The sequence below is a fragment of the Colletotrichum higginsianum genome, chromosome 4 (assembly GCF_001672515.1).
Source record: "Colletotrichum higginsianum IMI 349063 chromosome 4, whole genome shotgun sequence".
NCBI lineage: Eukaryota > Fungi > Ascomycota > Sordariomycetes > Glomerellales > Glomerellaceae > Colletotrichum > Colletotrichum higginsianum.
Genome location: NC_030957.1, coordinates 5,295,847 through 5,313,881, shown reverse-complemented (window position 1 = coordinate 5,313,881; position 18,035 = coordinate 5,295,847). Strand labels below are relative to the sequence as shown.

Genomic DNA, 18,035 nt, shown 5'->3' with positions numbered 1-18,035 from the left:
AGACCTTGGCCCTTATGAAGGATGGCAATTCACTGCAACGGAGAATGGATGGACTTCAGATGCCACTGCAGTTGAATGGCTGCAGAAGGTCTTCATCCCTCAGACTCTTCCTCAGGGCAAGGAGGTCAGGCTGCTGATCATGGATGGACATGGGAGTCATACAACGACTGACTTTATGTGGTTATGCTATATAAACAACATCCATCTATTGTTCTTACCGCCACATACCTCCCATGTCCTCCAGCCACTTGATCAGTCAGTCTTCAGCCCTGTCAAGGCAGCCTATAGGAAGGAGCTTGGATACCTTGGTCAGTGGAATGATTCAACTGTTGTAGGCAAGAGGAACTTTATAGGCTGTTATCAGAAGGCTCGTACTGCAGGTATGACGATGCAGAACATTAGAAGTGGTTGGAAATGGACAGGGTTATGGCCTGTCTCTATGGCGAAGCCTCTGATGAGCTCCCTACTGCTCCCATCAACACCAGCAGCATCAGGATCATCTGATCAGGTCAGCAAAGGGCAGTCTGGAGGCAAGGAAGCTGAAGGATGGGTATCTGCGTCATCTGCAGTGGCATGGTCGACGCCAAGGAAGATGAAGGATCTAGCTGGGCAGTTGAAGCTATTCACAGAGCTGGAGAATGATGCCTTTACTCAACGCCTTCTATTCAGGAAGGTAAAAAAAGGCTTCAGCGAGCAGGCATATGAGCTGGCAAATACCCAGCAGAAACTGGAGCTTCTGCAGGCCCAAGTCACCAATACTGCAGTAAGGAAAAGAAGGGCAGTCCAGCTGGATCCTAACACTAAGTTCGCCAACATCAAAGACATCCAGCAGGCGCAACTTAAGGCTGGGGAAAAAGAGGATGATGCAGCCGAATCCAGCGACTCTGAATACCCTAGTGAAGCTGAAAGCTGTATTGTTGTTGCATCTAGAAGAAGTCAATGATTAATTGAAGTCGACGAGTATGATGGGAATAGCTTCATTTTTGGGGTGCCGAAATGGGGGGGGTGCCGAAAAGTGGGTAGTCTGACTTACTATTTTGGCAGTTTTGGCGTGGGGTAAATGCGCCGACCCCAGGGTTGCCGTGCATGTGGGGCGCGTTATCCTTATTTATCCTTTGTTTTTTCACGCCGTAATCTGCGAGAATCAGCCTGCGACAATGCACGGACCATGCCCGCCCGTTTTTGCCCGCAACCCTCGACCCTAACCCTGGTATTCTGCCAGAACGCCGCCCGCAATGACGGCTAGTGTAAGCTAAACTTCAGTAATAAATATATAGGACTAGTATATAGAATAGACTTAGATAGACTTAAGAATAGACTTCTATAGCTCTTTAGCAATTAACTTTATAATTATCCCCTTAAATACTCTCAGTACCCTTTACTAGTAACTAATATTATAAGTCCCTTATTAAGTATACAACTAATTACTATATTCTCTAAAGACCTAATCCTTTTAGTACAACTTATAGTACTATTTCCTAGCTTTATTACCTCAGCTTCTACTAATAAATACTACTACAGAAAGCCGACTGTAATATATAAGAATATTTATTCTATATTAATAGATTACCTTCTATAGCTCTTTAGTAATTAACTTTATAATTATCCCCTTAAATACTCTTAGTACTCTTTACTAGTAACTAATATTATAAGCCCCTTATTAAGTATACAACTAATTACTGTATTCTCTAAAGACTTAATTCTTTTAGTACAACTTATAGTACTATTCCCTAGTTTTATTACTTTAGCTTCTACTAATAAATACTACTACAGAAAGCTAACTATAATAAATAAGTACTTAGGAAAGAGGCTACTAAAGGTCTAATTAAGTAGTATAGTATAGCTGCAGTATATAAAAATAATTATGTATACATTATACTTAATATATATATAAATAACCTATTATAGTTACTCTTACTAATTTAATAGTAATTTATTAGTAAATTTATAAAGAGAAGAATATTCTTTAGTTTTTAAAACTGTAAGTGTAAGCTATTAAAATTAGTTAGTAAGGTAAAATTAAAATAGTAGTATTAAAGAAAAGAGGAATAAATAAAATATACATTTGCAGTTAGGGCTTACTTTGCACAAACTGTAGTAGGTGTATTTAGTATTCCTGCAGCTAACCTAACTATGCAGGATACTAACATTGTCGCGCGCAAGTATGCTACTACATAACTTACACGTCGTCGGTATATTAGTTTCAGACGCTGGCGCAAATGAACATGCTTCAGCGAGGTCCCGCCTCATACCCCGCTTAGTTTTCCTCTCAGTTCCGCTGCTCGGTTTGACGAGACAGGTCGTGCCCGTTCCAGGCGATGGGAGGATACCCTGCCTCAGCGACGCGCGGGTACGAAAGGGCCCCCACCATGTCGCGGAGTGTCTTGGCCACCGAGCCTGCCCTCAAGTCGCCGGCAAACTCTGGATGCGACATCCAGTACGCCACCATACCTGCAACCTGAGGCGCGGCAAAAGAAGTTCCCGATCTTTTCGCGATACCGGCCAGGTCTGCGCATTGAACGTTGACACCGATGGCATACGTCGTCACGAGGTCACCACGCTGACTGAATGCAGCTATTTTGAAATCCTTCGCGGCTGCACCTACCACGATGACGGGAAGCTCCTTTGCCAGGATTGCCGGCAGTGTGTTAGGCTCAGTGATGCCCTCCTGGTACCTATTTCCAGCCGTTGCGACGATAGGGACGTCCAAATTTACAAGAGACTTAATGACGCTGCGCATCGAGACCATGTACATGGTGTTGGATGCCTTCAAGTAGACTGATGTCGTGACAACTGCCTTGCCCTTATGTCCCTTTTGCTTGACGTCGTCAACGACAGCCTGCAGACCGCGAAGAAGACCGAACTGGTTTAAGTCGATACGCACTCCGACCAGGTTCGCGCGCTTTGCTACCCCGGTCATTATACCAACGGTCTTGGAAGCCGCACAAGTCCCGTGCTGGATGTGCTCAAGATCGAACTTCTTCTCCCTGGCAACGTTCAACTGACGACGGGTAATGCCGACGCCGGGCGAAGAAAATTCGTCATGCCCCAAGTCGAAGGGCCCGGTGTCGACAACATACACAGTGATGCCCTCACCAGCGAACTCATCGTACCGATAGTTGGGGAGGGACCCCTTCACCCTCGGCGGCGTCGAAAGCGTGCGCAGGTCGAAAAGGTCGTTTTTGGTAATAGGGGCCTGCGTGACCTCGGCGCGCTTCCGCTGAGTGACTGGCGGTTGAGTACCGACCGATTCCGGGTCGTCGAGCGTGAAAGGATCGTTGATATTGGCTTCAGCAACAACAGGGTCGGCTTTCACCTTGGCAAGTTGATTTGCGTTGAGGCGTGCGCGCCAAACAACGGGAATACCGGCATCACCGACAATGGTTTCCACCTCGTCTATACCAACCAGGCCTGCCAGGGTGTTTCCAAAGCCATCGCCGTCCGCCTTATTAGTATCTTCCTTGGCGAATATGATGTAATCTGCAGTCGTAACGCTCGGTACTGACGAAAGCGAAATCCTTGAAGTCGGCTCAGATGGATGGGAGTAACATACTGAAACGAGAGCAGAAAGGAAAATGATGGAGTGTGTCCGATACATAATGAGAGATACAGCTAAGAAATCTAGCCTGCAAAATAGCAAGTGCTCAAGACTGGTCGATAAATAACCGACTTACTTCTGTAACGTCTGTCCCTTGCATAGAGTATGGATACATGACTTTAATATCTTGTTTACATTTTGATTACCTGTACAGAAAGGTTTTACAAACGTTATTACCTATACTGCCATAATAAGAGGTAGAGAATTCAGTCTAGGAGGCCTAGTAATACTTACTGCATTATAACTTAGCTGTATAAGACTTTACAGCGAAACAAAAAACTGTTACAGGGGCTAACCTAGGGGGCAAAGTTTACTTATATTATCTTTTAATGTACCTCTTCATGCTAATACTACTAGCTACATAATAGAGTTTTAATTCTCTTAGTACTATAGATGCAAAACTCTAGAAGGCTCTTTACTCTATACTTAGGCAATATTGCTATATTTAGATCTTATCCTATTAAGTGCTGCAATACATTAGGAAGTTCTTTTGCAGAGATTGCTCGCATCTTTACGGCATACTAAAGACGGGCGCTATTACCAGCCTTGTCATATTAGCCTACTTGTCGTCAACTTTGTAATGAACGCCATTAAGGATACGGATTCCTAGGTATGAATAAGACTGAAGAGTCTTTTCAGTACGTCCGAAGCCGACAAGTTAATCGTTGACGAAGGAAGACGCAGGGGTACAGAATCAGTGCTACAAGATGAGGGAGCAGGCACCGACACAGCCAAGATTCTCAAGCGCGGTCCTAATAGCGACGTCTTCCCATTCATCAGCAAGAAGGAATTGCAGATAGCACTTGAGGAGGCTGTAGAAAACAGCTTCAGCGTCAACATAGGGGGCCAAGCTGCAACCTTAGGCTGAGAGCCTCCCTAGCGTCGCTAAGATCCTGTCAGATTGGCAAGGGTAACCGTGATAGGTCAATTGTGCGTGCGATGTGTGTGTAACTATTCTCGTATGCTGCGGCCGCACCCTGCCGCCCGACTAGGCCTTCGGCAGCCCCTTTCCTAGGCGCCTAAGGCCACTCCGAAGCCCACTGCCCGGGACAAAGACCGCGGCAGGCCCTTCGTTGCTGCTGAGCGGCCGGCCGTGCAGGCCGATAAGTCCTATCTCCGACGCCCTTCGTGGCGCCCTTCGTGTGCGTTATACCCTCTAATTTAATAGATCCCTAACTCCGCCTGCTATTTTGTACCCAGCATCCTGAAAAGCCAACTCTTACGAGTGTCGGTTCGGTCCGATTTGAACCATAAATGTCCTTTAGAAACTCAGCACAATGCTCTGTGTGGAATGAATTCACAATCACTCCGTCAAATGCAGTGCGGTCCTCAAACAATGTCCAGAATTGCTTTCTCCAAAGCATAGAGCAGTGGTTCAAGTGGTCTCGAATCGAAGTGTAGTAGACCTCTTGATCGCCCATGTCTTCTGGAGCGATGCTCTGAGTTAAGGCTTTGCTGCATAATGGTCATAAGTATTTCCTCTCATTTTCTCAAGGTTATGTTACTCACTCCGCAAATGCAGTCCAGCTATCGTCATCCTGGTATTCTGTCTCAAACTCTTGGTCGAAGCATTGAGACGGAACCCAGTAGTTCAATAGAGTAGCGTACCTGCACCCACTTCTCTTCGCCTCGGCTATCGATGAACCGCATGAGATGTATTTGGCATTTGATGTGACGTTATGAGATGCGGGAAGATAGTCACTCTGTGTTGGGCTCTTGCCACCGTCATGCTTTGCCTCCGGCAAGTTGCCCGGTGTGTTGTTAAGTTGATTTGACGCCAAAAGGAAGAACAAGCCAGCCCAGATCAACGAAGTCGCAAGAAATACAACAGCGTCTCTCAAGAGCTTGCTTTTTCGTGACACCTTTGCCGATGGTTCGCAGCAAGGGCCGCAATGTTCGGCCTCACTATTTCCCAGAGAATTTCGTATATTGAGTTGATCTCGAAAGCCCAGAAAAGGTTGTTGGTCTTCCGGTTTTGACGCCATATTGTTGCACGAGGATCTCTCTCTTCGTATTGAGAGGACTACTAACCACCTTGACAAGAGGTGTGTTGATAAAGACAATCAGAATTGTCGAAAGATCACTTGGCTTCAACGGGATGGATTTCCTGAGGTGCTCTACAATCTTATCACTTTTTTCTGCAACGTCCCCATATAGCCACGCTCGTTTCAGAAACTTGTCAATGCCCGATGCTCGTCCCGTGTTGAAGCCACACAAAAGGCGTATTCAGTGGCGAAATCAGCGCTTGGACGGATGCGAAACGGACTGGAGACGCGGCCCATGATGTAAAACATATCTTTCCGTTACATAAAACTATGTAGATAGCCAGGGTTCGACATGATTCGAAGTGAAGAGCGAGATTTTACACTTCCCTTCATCTTTGCCAGTCGCAGTCTGTGGCCGAGCTCTGCGTAAGGGTCTACTTCTATTTGATGTGCTTTACGCAATAGATTCATATCCAGCCCGCGAGTTGTGGGCAGCACGGTTTGAAAACAGCCAGTAGATAACCATGCCAAAGATCGGGAATAGAAACACAACAAGACACCAGAGGACCTTGTGGCTAACGGGGCGGTCGGACTTGAGAACCTCGACTGAACGCGGAGCGTGGTTAGCATGAGGAGTTTGGCAAGGGGGAGGAACATACTGAAGACAATAATGTCCAACACGAGCACAACGAAGCCAAGAATACCGCCACCAGTACCATACTGCCAGGTGTTGTCGTATGCTGTAGCCGCCACCGCGGGATCGGAAGCAGGTGCTGCAACAGCCAGCATGGCGAAGCATAGCTGCAGTAAAAAGTTTGTCACTAGAGCCTTTTGCGCCATGATGCCGTCGTGCTGATGAGTTTGTTTAATTGAAATATTTTAAGCGTATGCAACAGCGAGTATTTAGGATGGTCGTCAAGTATAGCGGTGTCAACATGGAGACCGACAGGAGAACCTGGGAGACGGGCAGGATAAATACTGGCGACGCTGTGATTTTGGTGACGTCAGTTTATCGTGTCGTCTGACCCCATGCGGCCTTTGCGCTATGCCTAGAAGGGTTCATCGAGATCCTTCGGGCAACTAAGCCAGCGAAGCGCTGTGCTGACCTACTGACCGGCGACGGGCTACTTGTGGACAAAGCCCCGATGACCTTTGTCTGTTGATTCTTTTGACATTGCGTTTCTCGGCCCACATCTCAAGACACGGCAACGATCCTGCGGATCGTTTTCTGGTCTCAGACTTCTGTTACTAATTTGAATCAGAGCCGGCTAGCTTGGAACGATGCTCTTTAGGTGGCTTGCAAGGCGCTATAGCCGCGCTGGTTCTAATGAAGATTACTGCAAAACACCTTTGGGCCGGAACGGCTTTCGACTCTGCCTCTGGTAACTGAGAAGATGACAAGCCACCTCTCCCGACTATTTACGCACCTGCCTTAAGAAAAGTATTCGAGGCCTGGGGTATTGCCTACTACTTTTACGCTAGCAGCCTAGTACGTATGGGTGGAGGATGGATGTTGAACAGGGGGAGCACGGGTCTTGGGCGGCGAATCCTGACTTAACGTAGGGGAAGGGATTCTAGGGCACTAACCAGCTGCATACCAACGTGTCGTACGAGATCAAACGGTCTATAAGTTAATGCTTTTGCTAAGGTGGAACATAGACATTACGTGATACATGATTTATCAACAACTGACAACGCTCTTCTTCCCCTACACTAGGCAATCGCCTTTTTAAGGGTGTCCATGAACTTCCATACATCTTGGAATGTACAGTACAGCGGTACTGGCGCGACACGAATAACACCTGGTTTTCGTTTGTCACAAACAATTCCAGCTTCGACGAATTCTTCGGTAACACGCTCCAACAGACCATCCTTCAAGAGAACACTCAACTGAGCGCCGCGTTCATGTGCATTCCTTGGGGTGAGCACTCGAAATGGTGGCTCGCCGCTGGCTTCTGTTGCCAGGATGGTGTCAAGCAAGTGCTCTGCGTACGCGGTTAGAACGAGAGACTTGGTTCTCAACTCGGTCATGTTCGTCTTGCTGAAGACCGACAAAGCGCCTGAGAGCGATGCAAGGTCAATTGCCGAAGGGTTTGAGACTTGGAAACCGCCAGCCCCAACGGTAGGGAGAAAGTTGTTGTCCATGTTGAAACGCACAGACTTGTCGCCTCCGTACCAGCCAGTGAGCCTGTGCCGGAACTTTGGCTTCCCTTCGCTGGTGTCGACCTTTCCGTGCCGTTCGTGCACAAACGCCCCGGCCATAGATCCTGGTCCTGCGTTTTGGTACTTGTAGGTGCACCACGCGGCAAAGTCGACGTTCCAGTCATGAAGCTTCAACTCAACGTTTCCGGCAGCGTGAGCAAGATCCCAGCCGACGACTATGCCCTTGGATTGCGCATATTCAGTGATCCGAGGCATGTCGAAGAGTTGTCCGCTGTAGTATTGTATTCCCGGGAGCAGGATCAGGGCTGTTTCTTCGGCGTGCTCATCAATAGTTTTCAAGATCAAATCCGTAGAGATGTAAAAGTTTTCGTCGGGTTGGATTTGGACCATAGACTTGGCTGGGTCCAAGCCATGCCATTGAATTTGCGACTCGATGGCGTACTTCTCACGTTAGCAAAAGATCCATGCGGATGCCGCATCTGTCGAAACTCACGTGGTCACTAGGAAAAGGCCTCCATTCCAAAATGATTTTGTGCTTCTTTTCTGTCGGCCGGTAGAAGCTGGCCATCAAGAAATGCAAGTTGGCAGTCAAGGTGTTCATCATAACAACCTCCTCGGGCAAGGCGCCAACAATGTGCGCACTCTTCTTCGCGACATCCTCAGCCATGTCTTGCCAGCAAACCAGTGGCGAATTGTCAAGTCCCTGAAAGTGGCCATTGACACCAATTGAAGCCCATGTCTCCAGTTGAGCGTGGATGTACTCTTTCACTGCTTTGGGCGGAACTCCAAGTGAGTTTCCGCAAAAGTAGACTGAGGGTGTTTCATCGTCCTCTAGCGAGCCATTGGCGCCATTGGTACCGTTGACGCCGTTGGCGTGGCCATTGAGGTTTTGTTTGTCTTTCTCGCCAGTCAGCGAACGTTGTTATGCGCAAAAGAGGATGGAGATGTCTGGTGTGGCATTTCTTGTGAGAAGCTTACCAGGGAGCGTGCCGTTCAGAGACTTCTTCTTCAAAGAACCCTTCGTCGGAATGATGAACTCGTTGCGGAGGTGTCCGAGACTATCCTGGGCGTCAAGTTGCTGGGCAAACTCCAAGGTATTCGCGTTTGCGGGAAACTTGGCCGTGCGACCGGACCGGATTTGCTCTGCGAAGGCGGTGAACTCCATTTTGAATCGTACGAGAAATAACCCTCAGAGCGTGATTGATGAATCGATAATCCTCAGCAGTTGCACAATGATCTAAAGAGCCTGGGCAATTCTTTCGTCTTTGTACCCGACGCCTCCTCTCTGGGCTGGAGATAGCGTGCATCACCATTCCATTCACGGCCCCACCAACATCCGTGATCCGCTTCCGTCCAAGCCCTAGCGCTTCCGCATGTAGCCGCAGCCGATCGACGGCTTTCGGCTTGGCCCACTTACATTGCGGAACAACGAGAGATCTCTCGGCTATGGTGGACAGAGTCGGCGGGTGACGCGGAAGAATGGAATTGTGACAGGCTTGGTGAGAAGTACTTCTTCATCTCTAAGTATCCTGACTCGCCTGGTTTCATCTTTGACTTACCCATCGACTCACATCTTTTCTCGAAGCTTTCATCACACTTCCAAAGCATCGTTCAGTTATTTTTTTTCTGGTTTGTTGTTCCAACGCTACATTCCGCCCCAATGTCGCCCCACGCTCTACCTATATCCGCCGAACCGGCACAGCCCGATGTCTTTCCATTGAGGAAATATGCCATCACCCCAAACGGTTTCCTTCCTGCCGACGCACCCCTCAAGCAACTTCCCGATCCATACTTCGCACCATGGGAAAAGATTATCCAACATCTTCCAGAGCTTCTCAAAGCTGGAAGATTGCGGAGGGACGTGGATGCTCTTCCTGTACTGTCGGCGGAGAAGCTACAGAATGAAGCAGAATGGCGACGGGCGTATGTCATCCTGGTTTTTCTAATGCATGCCTATGTTTGGGGAGGAGAAAAGGCCGAAGAGGTAAGAGGCAAAACACTTTTAGACTGAGAACTTGACTTACTCACATCCCGTTCAGGTCTTGCCGCCAGCCATATCAGTACCCCTTCTCCGCGTTTCGCAACACCTCGAAGTTCCCCCCGTTGCAACTTACGCTGGCCTGAACCTTTGGAACTTCTTGTCAACCACCGATGATTTCACCGACTTGGAATCGTTAGAGTCCCTTCACACCTTCACTGGGACCAAAGATGAGGCTTGGTTCTACCTTGTTTCGGTAGCCATGGAGGCACAGGGTGCTCGCATCATCACCGATATGCTCAACGCGCTAGAATCCATCAAGAGCAGAGACTACGGTACTATCACACGCGCACTTGACGATTTGTCAGCCAACATCCGAAAGATTGGGGCGCTTCTGGAGCGTATGTACGAACATTGCGACCCTATGGTTTTCTTCTATGAGATCCGTCCGTTTCTAGCGGGCAGCAAGAATATGGCTGCCGCTGGCCTCCCCAACGGAATTTTCTATGACGAGGGTAACGGTCGCGGCAGCTGGCAGCAACTTCGTGGGGGCAGTAACGGCCAAAGTTCGCTCATCCAGTTCCTCGACATTGTGTTGGGTGTCGAGCACACATCGGAAGGAAACAGCAATCCGCACGCCAGCAAAAGTGCGCCTAGTCCGGCAAAAGCGCCAGCCTTTCACGAAGAAGTCCGCAGCTACATGCCAGGTCCGCACAAGCGCTTCCTCGAGCATGTTTCTCGCATGGGTAGCATTCGCGAGTTTGCCAGATTGCCGAGCTCTACAGTGGAGCAAGACAGGTTTCGGGAGGCATATCAAGTTGCGACCAAGAGCATGACAGAGTTCAGGAACAAACACTTGCAGATTGTCACCCGCTACATCGTTCTTCCATCAAAGAGGTCATATGGCGGCGCCAAGGTTGACTTGGCGAGCACGTCTGCTGTCAAGGATGAGCAGCTCACTGGCACGGGAGGCACAGCATTGATGCCGTTCTTGAAGCAGACCAGGGATGAGACCTTGCAGGCAGGTCAGTTTGGGAGAGACACACGGAACTGAAGATCCGATGCTACGATTCATGATATCCATAGAGCCCGTCGATGTCATGTCATTGACATGGCAAGTTTAGACGAATACCAACTAATGCAGGGGAGTTGACCAATTACTTTCCGGGGGTAACCTCGCTGTTCCATACACAAGAAAGCGGCTCCACTAATGGGGAAAGTTGCATCCGTATGGCTTATCCGTTCACGGAAGACCCTCTCGGATCTCGGATCGTTCGCATCTACTAGCCTCAGTCAAGAATTGGCGCCGCTTGGCTTCGGGTTTTTCAAGATTCCACCACCTTGCATGACATGCACCACCTGCGCCTGCCTGTTGCGTGCAGAATAGTATGGCAGTAAGCTTGCCAGCGGGAATGACCATTAATACTGTTGTTTTGTAGTCAATGACACCGCACACTGACATGATGAAAGAGAACCTATGGCTGCGTAGGGATTCTGGAGTAACCAGGACGATTGTTGCCTTTCCCGCACTCTCGGGGTTCATCATTTAAGTGGATCACGAGTGAGAATCCCACGGCGTGAGAATCCCACCACGACAGCATCTGTGACACATAACAGACATTCGTCTACCTGAAGTAAGGCAGACTTGCAAGACGTTACAACGTAGTTTCTTTCGGCTGATGAGGGGGTTCCGACCCTAGTTCTCATTCCGATACTCCGTCCCACAGTCACCCAACTTTGAGAATAATCGCCGTGTTTTTCCACGGCTGATGCCCAGCGCCAGTGCCTCGATTCTGTCCAAGTCCCATGCATTCAACGTAAACCCGAATGTAGCGAGATTATCGTCGACATGATTGGATACTCCCAGACGAGTACCGACAATGAGGGCGCCAACAGAAGGTTGTTGGAGGATCCAACGAGTCGCAATATTTGTTAGGGTAACGCGGTGCTCGTCAGCTATGGCGGAGAGTTCGTATAACAGACTTTGGAAATCTTGCCACGTTCCCCAACTCATGATCATGTCATGGTACTGAAGACCTTGTCAGTCTAGCTCCTGTGTCCTACGGACCTACGGACTAAAATGGGCAACGCCATCTCCCTCACCTTGCGCTGTGACGGTGTCAACTGCAGTGTTTCCGAGTAAATGTCTGGTGCAGCTTTGCCAAGCCATTTTGCAGACAGAAGCCCTCCGCACTATTGAGGTCAGCAAGAGATTTTCTATTGATCAACACACTACTTACGAGCGAGCCGTAGGTAAGTAACTTTAATCCGTATTTTGCGCAGACATTAACCATGAGTTGAAGTGGACGCGAGTCAATGAGAGAAAACTAGAATCGGCTCAGTCATCTCCGTTGAGGAATTTGGTGACACTGGCAAGATAATACCTGGACTTGGTTGGAAACAATCCCAACAGAGCCTGTCTTGGCTATCAGGTATTCACAAACTTCAACCGTGTGCTCGGAGTCAAAATTACACAGCCCAATGGTTGATACTAGGTTAGGGTAAATTGCTGTTAAGCGGACCAGTTCCACCAGAATATTAAGATAGTCTTTGCACGAGTACTGGCAATACATCCTGTTAGTACGCATCTTGTAGATACACAACGAACCCACCGTCAACACAAGGTCAACAACAATCAGAACTTACATCATACCAATCGAACTGCAGTAGTTCGACACGACCGCCCAGTCTTCGATATCGCTCCTTGACTTTTTCGAGCACAAATAGGGAGGTCAAAGGCTGAGTCAGCGGCGTAAAAACACACCATTTCGTGGCAGCAAGAACCTGAGACCGAACACTAGGCGATAAGCGGTTCCTAAAGTTTGCGTAGACCAGCTCGGCATCGCCCTATCAAGAACTGTTAGTCGCTCAGTCAGCCCCACCGTGGCATGGTGTTGGACAAACATAGTGATCTGCCATGTCCGCGGCGGTAAACCCGGATTGTACAAGTCGAATGAGCTCCTCCTCTTGTCTCTTGTCACTTCCGCTGCCCCATGAGGACGAAGACAACTGCCAAAGTCCGTTCAAAAGCCTCGGAAACTGATACGGTCCTAGCGCGAAAGTTTCAAAATGTGATTGAGTGTTGATGTTTAGTAACATAGGCGTTTTGGTTTGCGACTTCGCAAGCGGGGGTGTCAAATCTGGGAAAATTGCTTTGAAAACATCATTCACTTGGCGTTCTCCTCGTCTGAATGGGTACTCGAAGTCTTCGGAGTCTCTTTTATCGTGGACACGTTTGTAGTGTCCCAGCTCCTTGATCAAGTTCATCAATCGTCTCTCTAAATCCGGTAGGGGGTCTGGCTTTGTTTCTTTGAGGGCTTGGACAGCCTGCACAATGTCGCCATCGATAATCTGCAATGCCGACCTCAAATCGCTTGACAACCTTGTGTGCTGGTCATTGACCCTGGTCATGGCCCGTATGACTTGAGATAGACTTCTTAATGTTAACACTTCTCGACAAGGGGTTGTTTGACCTCAAGTTTAACACACGGTACCCACATACTTTTCTATCGCTTGCTGGGCCAGCTTGGCCGACAGTAGACAGCGGTTCCATGCCAAGTACTCGAGACTTTGTGAGGATAGCCCACCATCATCACTCACTAAGGCATGGCTGTCTGGGAACGGGACTGGACTTGCAGTTAGGCGGGCTTGCACGTGTTTCAGGAAAATGGTTCGTGTCGACGGCCCTTGGGAGATGAGCAGCCTGACCGAGGAGCGGAGTAAGTGGGGAGATACTTGTGGATCTCTTGTTAGCTCGGTAAACTCGATTCGGATTACTTCGCGTACATTGAGAGATAAGGACAACATCCATCATGTGTCTGGTCATGTACATCTGTCAGTCAAGGATTGGTTTTGGGGAAACAACATCCCGGCACTGGCCGCTGACATCAAGGGATTGACTTGACTCACACGTGTCCGGCCATGATGCGAGAGAAGGCCTGCACGATTGGGCTGGGCTCACGTAAAAGATGAGTGCTAAGGGCGATTACGGGTCACGGGAGCCCATTCAGCAGGCGACTTAGGTTGACGAACTGTTCGAAAGTGGCCTAACTAACGAAAAACGGTTTGTTGGAGTGGAGGGAGACTGGCTGGGATCGGAACGACAACGCCAAGAGGGGGTCACGTCAGGTAATGGTGGAGTCACAGTGCTTCCGTCAACGTGTTTGCTTTCGGAATCACTGTATGATAGTGTCGTCATAGGGTTGCGTCGTCGTACTGCTGGATCTGAACTAGGCTAGCGTTGAGTCTGTTCCGCCCTCGGAAAACTTTCCATCCCTCGGCACTGGTGGTTTTTCTCTCCGCGTCCGATCTTCCCTCTTCCGCATGCCCGCACGAACAACAAGCTGATATCGGCGGTACCAATATGGAGGATGTCTCGGTGCGGCAGCCATCGCCGCATGCCTACGTCCGCACAAGAGTTGCCAATGCATGCGACAGCTGTAAGGCTCGAAAAGGTATTGTTTCCATTGATTCCTGGCTCCCTGAGGAATATCTACATAGTCTGAACCTTGGCATAACGGCACGGGGCAATGTGGAGTGCTGCTTGTCTGGGTTTCCGCCATGGATTTGTACAAACTCGGACCCGTCTTATGTTCACAGCTCTGACTTTCGGATGTAGTCAAGTGTGACGGTAAACTGCCGTGCAGTTACTGCTTGAGGCGCCAACGACCTTCCACCTGCAGATACTCTCCTCAGCAGAGACGACGAGCGCCGGCTCCGACGCCTAGGACTCCCTCTCCGTCTGTGCACAACGGAACACATCATCAGTCTGAGTCTGAGGCCCGGCATTCGAGATCTACAAACGATCCCCTGGCCGAAGAGGAAACTGAGGTTCCTAGAGAGGCACGTCTCTTGTGTGATGCTCAAGGAAAACTGAGTACGTTTTGTCTTCGCCATCGCTTCGATGCTGTCCTATCTAACCGGCGGCCCCCGCAGTCTTCATAGGAGACTGCGCGCCACTGTCGTTCTTCCAGACCGTCCGGCAGCTGGTGAATACACGCGTAGATCCGCATGTCTTTGCACATCAGAGCGAGAACCCTCCCTTCAGACCACCTACTCAGTACTCTGGCAACGGCGAGCCGAGTCTGCATCTGGCAACAATACCCAGGGCCATATCCACCTATCATGCAGTTGTGAGATATAACTCAAATTTCCTGATTGACAGAGCGACGTTGATAACCATCAGAGCGTGAATATAGACCAGTGGCCTCGTAGATCTTTTCGGCCATGCGCACCTCGTGGATGAGGTAGCATCATGGGCTCAACAAACACACCGCTTGCAGGATGCATCGTCGGCCACCTTCTATCTTGTCCTCGCCATAGGCTATCAGTCCTCCGAGGAAGACGTTGCTTCAGCTTATTTCGAATACGCACGGAACATTGCGCTGACCAACCTCAGTGGCAACATCAATGTTCCCACCATTCAGACTTTCATCCTTGTTACCCTTTACATGCTTGGGTCATGCCAAATGAATGGCGCTTTTCTATTTTTTGGTATGCGAAAAGGATGTATGATCTCAAGAGGATGGCTACTCAAACAAAATCTAGGGATTGCCGTGAGAGCAGCGTACTCAATCGGGATACACCGCACTGAAATCAACTCTCGGTTTGGTCATGAAATACACAGACAGCGGTATGGGACCAAATTGTTCCCTTTTCAGTCTGTGATTTTATAATAGCAACTAACACTGATCTATAGAGATCGCTTATGGAAGAGTTTGCGCGTACTGGATCTCTTCTTGAGCACGTCGATGGGTCGACCACCCGCAACATCGGATGTCGACTGCACTGTACCGTATCGAGCTTCAGATGACAGCGGACAAGAAACATTCGATCTTCTTAACGCTTCGGCTCAGATCTTTCTGATCACCGAGGGCATAGTCGTAGAGGTTTACTCCCGACGGAAGGTCTCTTATCAATTGACCGAAGGCATCTCACGACAGCTACGAGACTGGTCCCTTCGCTGGCTTCAGAGATTGAAAGATGTTGTAGCCGTTTCCTCTGCAGAGGACGACCCTAGCAAGACCACTGGGGCCTGCCAGGTACTATGTTCTTATTATTATGGTGAGTCCCACATTACTTATTAGGGCCAGACCTCATTTGAAGTTGACTTTGCCGCAGCTGTCATCTTAGTATCACGACCTTTCCTGATGTACGAGCTGCACAAACGCCTGACTGAAAGCTCCGTGGGTATCTCGGTCAGCAAATCAGGACTTGTGTCTGGCAAGTCGAAACTTGCCGATGCCTGCATCGATGCTGCAAGTTTCATGGTGGACATCTTAGTAGGACTCACAGAGAAAGGGTACTTGAACGGACATATGCCACTCATAGTGTAGGTTTTTTCTCTTTATAAGATACCGCTTCCGTCGGCTAACTGAAGTTCAGGTCATGGCTGTTCGCTTCGTCTCTCATATTGGGCGTAGGACTTCTCGGATCCTTCGGCCGCATACTGGAGAAATACGCCCGCAACGCCATCATGGTGCTTGAGCATTTTGCCAAGAGTGATGCTCATGCTGCACAGTATTCGATGATAGCAAAAACTTTGCTTAATGCCGCTCTCGACTACCTGGAAAAGAAGGAGTTGCAAGAACGGATTCAGAGGACCGAGAGCTCTTCTCAGCTATTCGGCCTTGTCCCCCGCGACAGCGCAGACGTTGATCATACTCCTCGTCCTTCCTCTAACACCCAGACTACGCCTGCAGGCGCTGACCGGACATTGGCTACCAAGCCTACCAACTCGGTTTCCGGCTTCTTGGGCTTAGGCTTCGGTTCACCACCATTTGCGGATGCAGATGCATCGTTCCTTGGTCTCTCAGCGTCTCTGCCGCAAACCCCGGATCTATCTGTGCTTGATGGAAGGCATGATGATCATGGTTTTGGCGATCTTAACTTGTTCCAACTTCTTGACGGAGACGGCCATATCGATCTTGGCCCTTACATTTGAGATTGGCTACTTTCGTGTCAGATGCAAATCTCCGGCCAGTAGTTGATGATGACCATGGTCATACGTCCTATATACGAATAGCTGCATACAAAGTTGAAGGGGTAAGTTTACGTGTTTACCACCTCTACAGCCATGTGAGTTGTGGAGTTACAGTACGATGTCCATCCTTTTCTCTTGCTAACAGACCAGAAGTACTGCAAATGGTGGCTAAACCCAAATTAGTAGGGGAGCTGGATGGAAAGTACCTGAGCAAGAGTATATAACTTCGGCCGGATACCATCGTAGTTTTGCTACTGCTTGCTGCAAATAAACCTACTGTACATATTCTTTGCAGCAACCTTCATAATGTGCTTTTCTTGACCTTTCTTTAACTTCCTAATCTCGGTTCAGGACTTACAGCATACCGAGAGTATCAGCGACTGCTAGATGAGACTGCAAGCGAGATGGTAAAAATGTCGTGATGGCCTCACGCAAGTGGGGACAACCATCGCGGCCGATCCAATGGTCGGAACCGGGGTAGCATATAACCCGCGCCTAGCGCCAAAAGGGGGCACTCTGACGGAGGTGGATCCGTGTGACCTGATTGGCCCAGCCAGGTCGCCGTCTCCTCTTTCCTATTGATAATCCGGTCGGCATTCCAACGACTCTGTTTACCATTAGATTGTGTACCAGAGCGACTTCAAAAAAACCGCATTGCTAAGTGCTTTCATCTCCTAAGAAATAGTTAACCTATCATGCGCATTTTATCCTCATCGGTGCTAGATGGACTGTCACCAATTTTATTTTAATTTTTTAATTTTTTTTATACTACGACTACACATCCCTGAAACACCAAACAGGGCTAGAGAATACTATCCTCAATGCTGTGAAAGTATGAAGGTCACTATCTCCTCAACCGTGGCAAGGCTTCACGTGCGAGGTGGTCGCCAAGGTGAGACTAGCTTTAGACAGACTCTGTATAGTACTTTAGGCCTCTAGCAGATTTGCCTGTGCTAAAGGTTATAAGAATGTTTCTCTACATGTAAAAGCAGAGAGAGGAATTGTAACACTGTGTCCTTCTACTTAGCAAAGTACTGCAGAGAAAACAACAAGATTTACAGAGTAGACCTGAAGCCTTGCCGCAGTCGATGAGATAGGCCTTGCTAGTGGCTGCTAGTACCCCGCAGCAGGTTTACCTAGCACTGAAGGGGGCTAGGGAAGCCAGCCGCCAAGGTGGCGTATGAAACCTATCAGGCTGCGTGAAATGGAGGACTGAGTGCTGTTGAAGCTTTCATTGCTATATTGAAGGATCGGATAGGTTTGAAACTGCGTTGCCTATTCTACAACTAGGTTGCATTTTGTCAATTTGTGGTGTTTCGTTGCCGTCAA

At 48.9% G+C, this 18,035-nt stretch overlaps 7 protein-coding genes across 7 annotated transcripts; 2 read left to right on the top strand and 5 right to left on the bottom strand.

The window, feature by feature from the left end:
- Nucleotides 1–2,269: 2,269 nt before the first annotated feature.
- CH63R_06942 (Allergen Pen n 13) lies at nucleotides 2,270–3,598 on the bottom strand (the record flags this gene model as incomplete). Its single annotated transcript, XM_018301917.1, has 1 exon — nucleotides 2,270–3,598. The coding sequence occupies one exon, from the start codon at nucleotides 3,596–3,598 to the stop codon at nucleotides 2,270–2,272; it is 1,329 nt and encodes a 442-aa protein (XP_018159767.1).
- A 700-nt stretch (nucleotides 3,599–4,298) lies between these two features.
- CH63R_06941 (Major facilitator superfamily transporter) lies at nucleotides 4,299–5,583 on the bottom strand (the record flags this gene model as incomplete). The annotated part of the gene is made up of 3 exons (XM_018301916.1): nucleotides 4,299–4,410; nucleotides 4,868–5,053; nucleotides 5,108–5,583. 3 exons carry the CDS (start codon nucleotides 5,581–5,583, stop codon nucleotides 4,299–4,301), a joined length of 774 nt encoding a protein of 257 aa, XP_018159766.1.
- A 454-nt stretch (nucleotides 5,584–6,037) lies between these two features.
- On the bottom strand, nucleotides 6,038–6,423 carry CH63R_06940 (uncharacterized protein; the record flags this gene model as incomplete). The annotated part of the gene is made up of 2 exons (XM_018301915.1): nucleotides 6,038–6,189; nucleotides 6,243–6,423. The coding sequence occupies 2 exons, from the start codon at nucleotides 6,421–6,423 to the stop codon at nucleotides 6,038–6,040; spliced, it is 333 nt and encodes a 110-aa protein (XP_018159765.1).
- Nucleotides 6,424–7,296: 873 nt separating this feature from the next.
- Nucleotides 7,297–8,911, bottom strand: CH63R_06939 (Kynureninase; the record flags this gene model as incomplete). The annotated part of the gene is made up of 3 exons (XM_018301914.1): nucleotides 7,297–8,187; nucleotides 8,240–8,643; nucleotides 8,725–8,911. The coding sequence occupies 3 exons, from the start codon at nucleotides 8,909–8,911 to the stop codon at nucleotides 7,297–7,299; spliced, it is 1,482 nt and encodes a 493-aa protein (XP_018159764.1).
- Nucleotides 8,912–9,406: 495 nt separating this feature from the next.
- CH63R_06938 (Indoleamine 2,3-dioxygenase) lies at nucleotides 9,407–10,848 on the top strand (the record flags this gene model as incomplete). The annotated part of the gene is made up of 3 exons (XM_018301913.1): nucleotides 9,407–9,730; nucleotides 9,786–10,749; nucleotides 10,811–10,848. The coding sequence occupies 3 exons, from the start codon at nucleotides 9,407–9,409 to the stop codon at nucleotides 10,846–10,848; spliced, it is 1,326 nt and encodes a 441-aa protein (XP_018159763.1).
- Nucleotides 10,849–11,420: 572 nt separating this feature from the next.
- On the bottom strand, nucleotides 11,421–13,135 carry CH63R_06937 (Aldo/keto reductase; the record flags this gene model as incomplete). The annotated part of the gene is made up of 6 exons (XM_018301912.1): nucleotides 11,421–11,753; nucleotides 11,828–11,917; nucleotides 11,965–12,051; nucleotides 12,109–12,285; nucleotides 12,371–12,571; nucleotides 12,629–13,135. 6 exons carry the CDS (start codon nucleotides 13,133–13,135, stop codon nucleotides 11,421–11,423), a joined length of 1,395 nt encoding a protein of 464 aa, XP_018159762.1.
- Nucleotides 13,136–14,284: 1,149 nt separating this feature from the next.
- On the top strand, nucleotides 14,285–16,667 carry CH63R_06936 (Fungal specific transcription factor domain-containing protein; the record flags this gene model as incomplete). Its single annotated transcript, XM_018301911.1, is given in 8 exon segments — nucleotides 14,285–14,292; nucleotides 14,371–14,600; nucleotides 14,660–14,912; nucleotides 14,928–15,217; nucleotides 15,272–15,356; nucleotides 15,423–15,765; nucleotides 15,811–16,055; nucleotides 16,109–16,667. The coding sequence occupies 8 exon segments, from the start codon at nucleotides 14,285–14,287 to the stop codon at nucleotides 16,665–16,667; spliced, it is 2,013 nt and encodes a 670-aa protein (XP_018159761.1).
- Nucleotides 16,668–18,035: the final 1,368 nt, after the last annotated feature.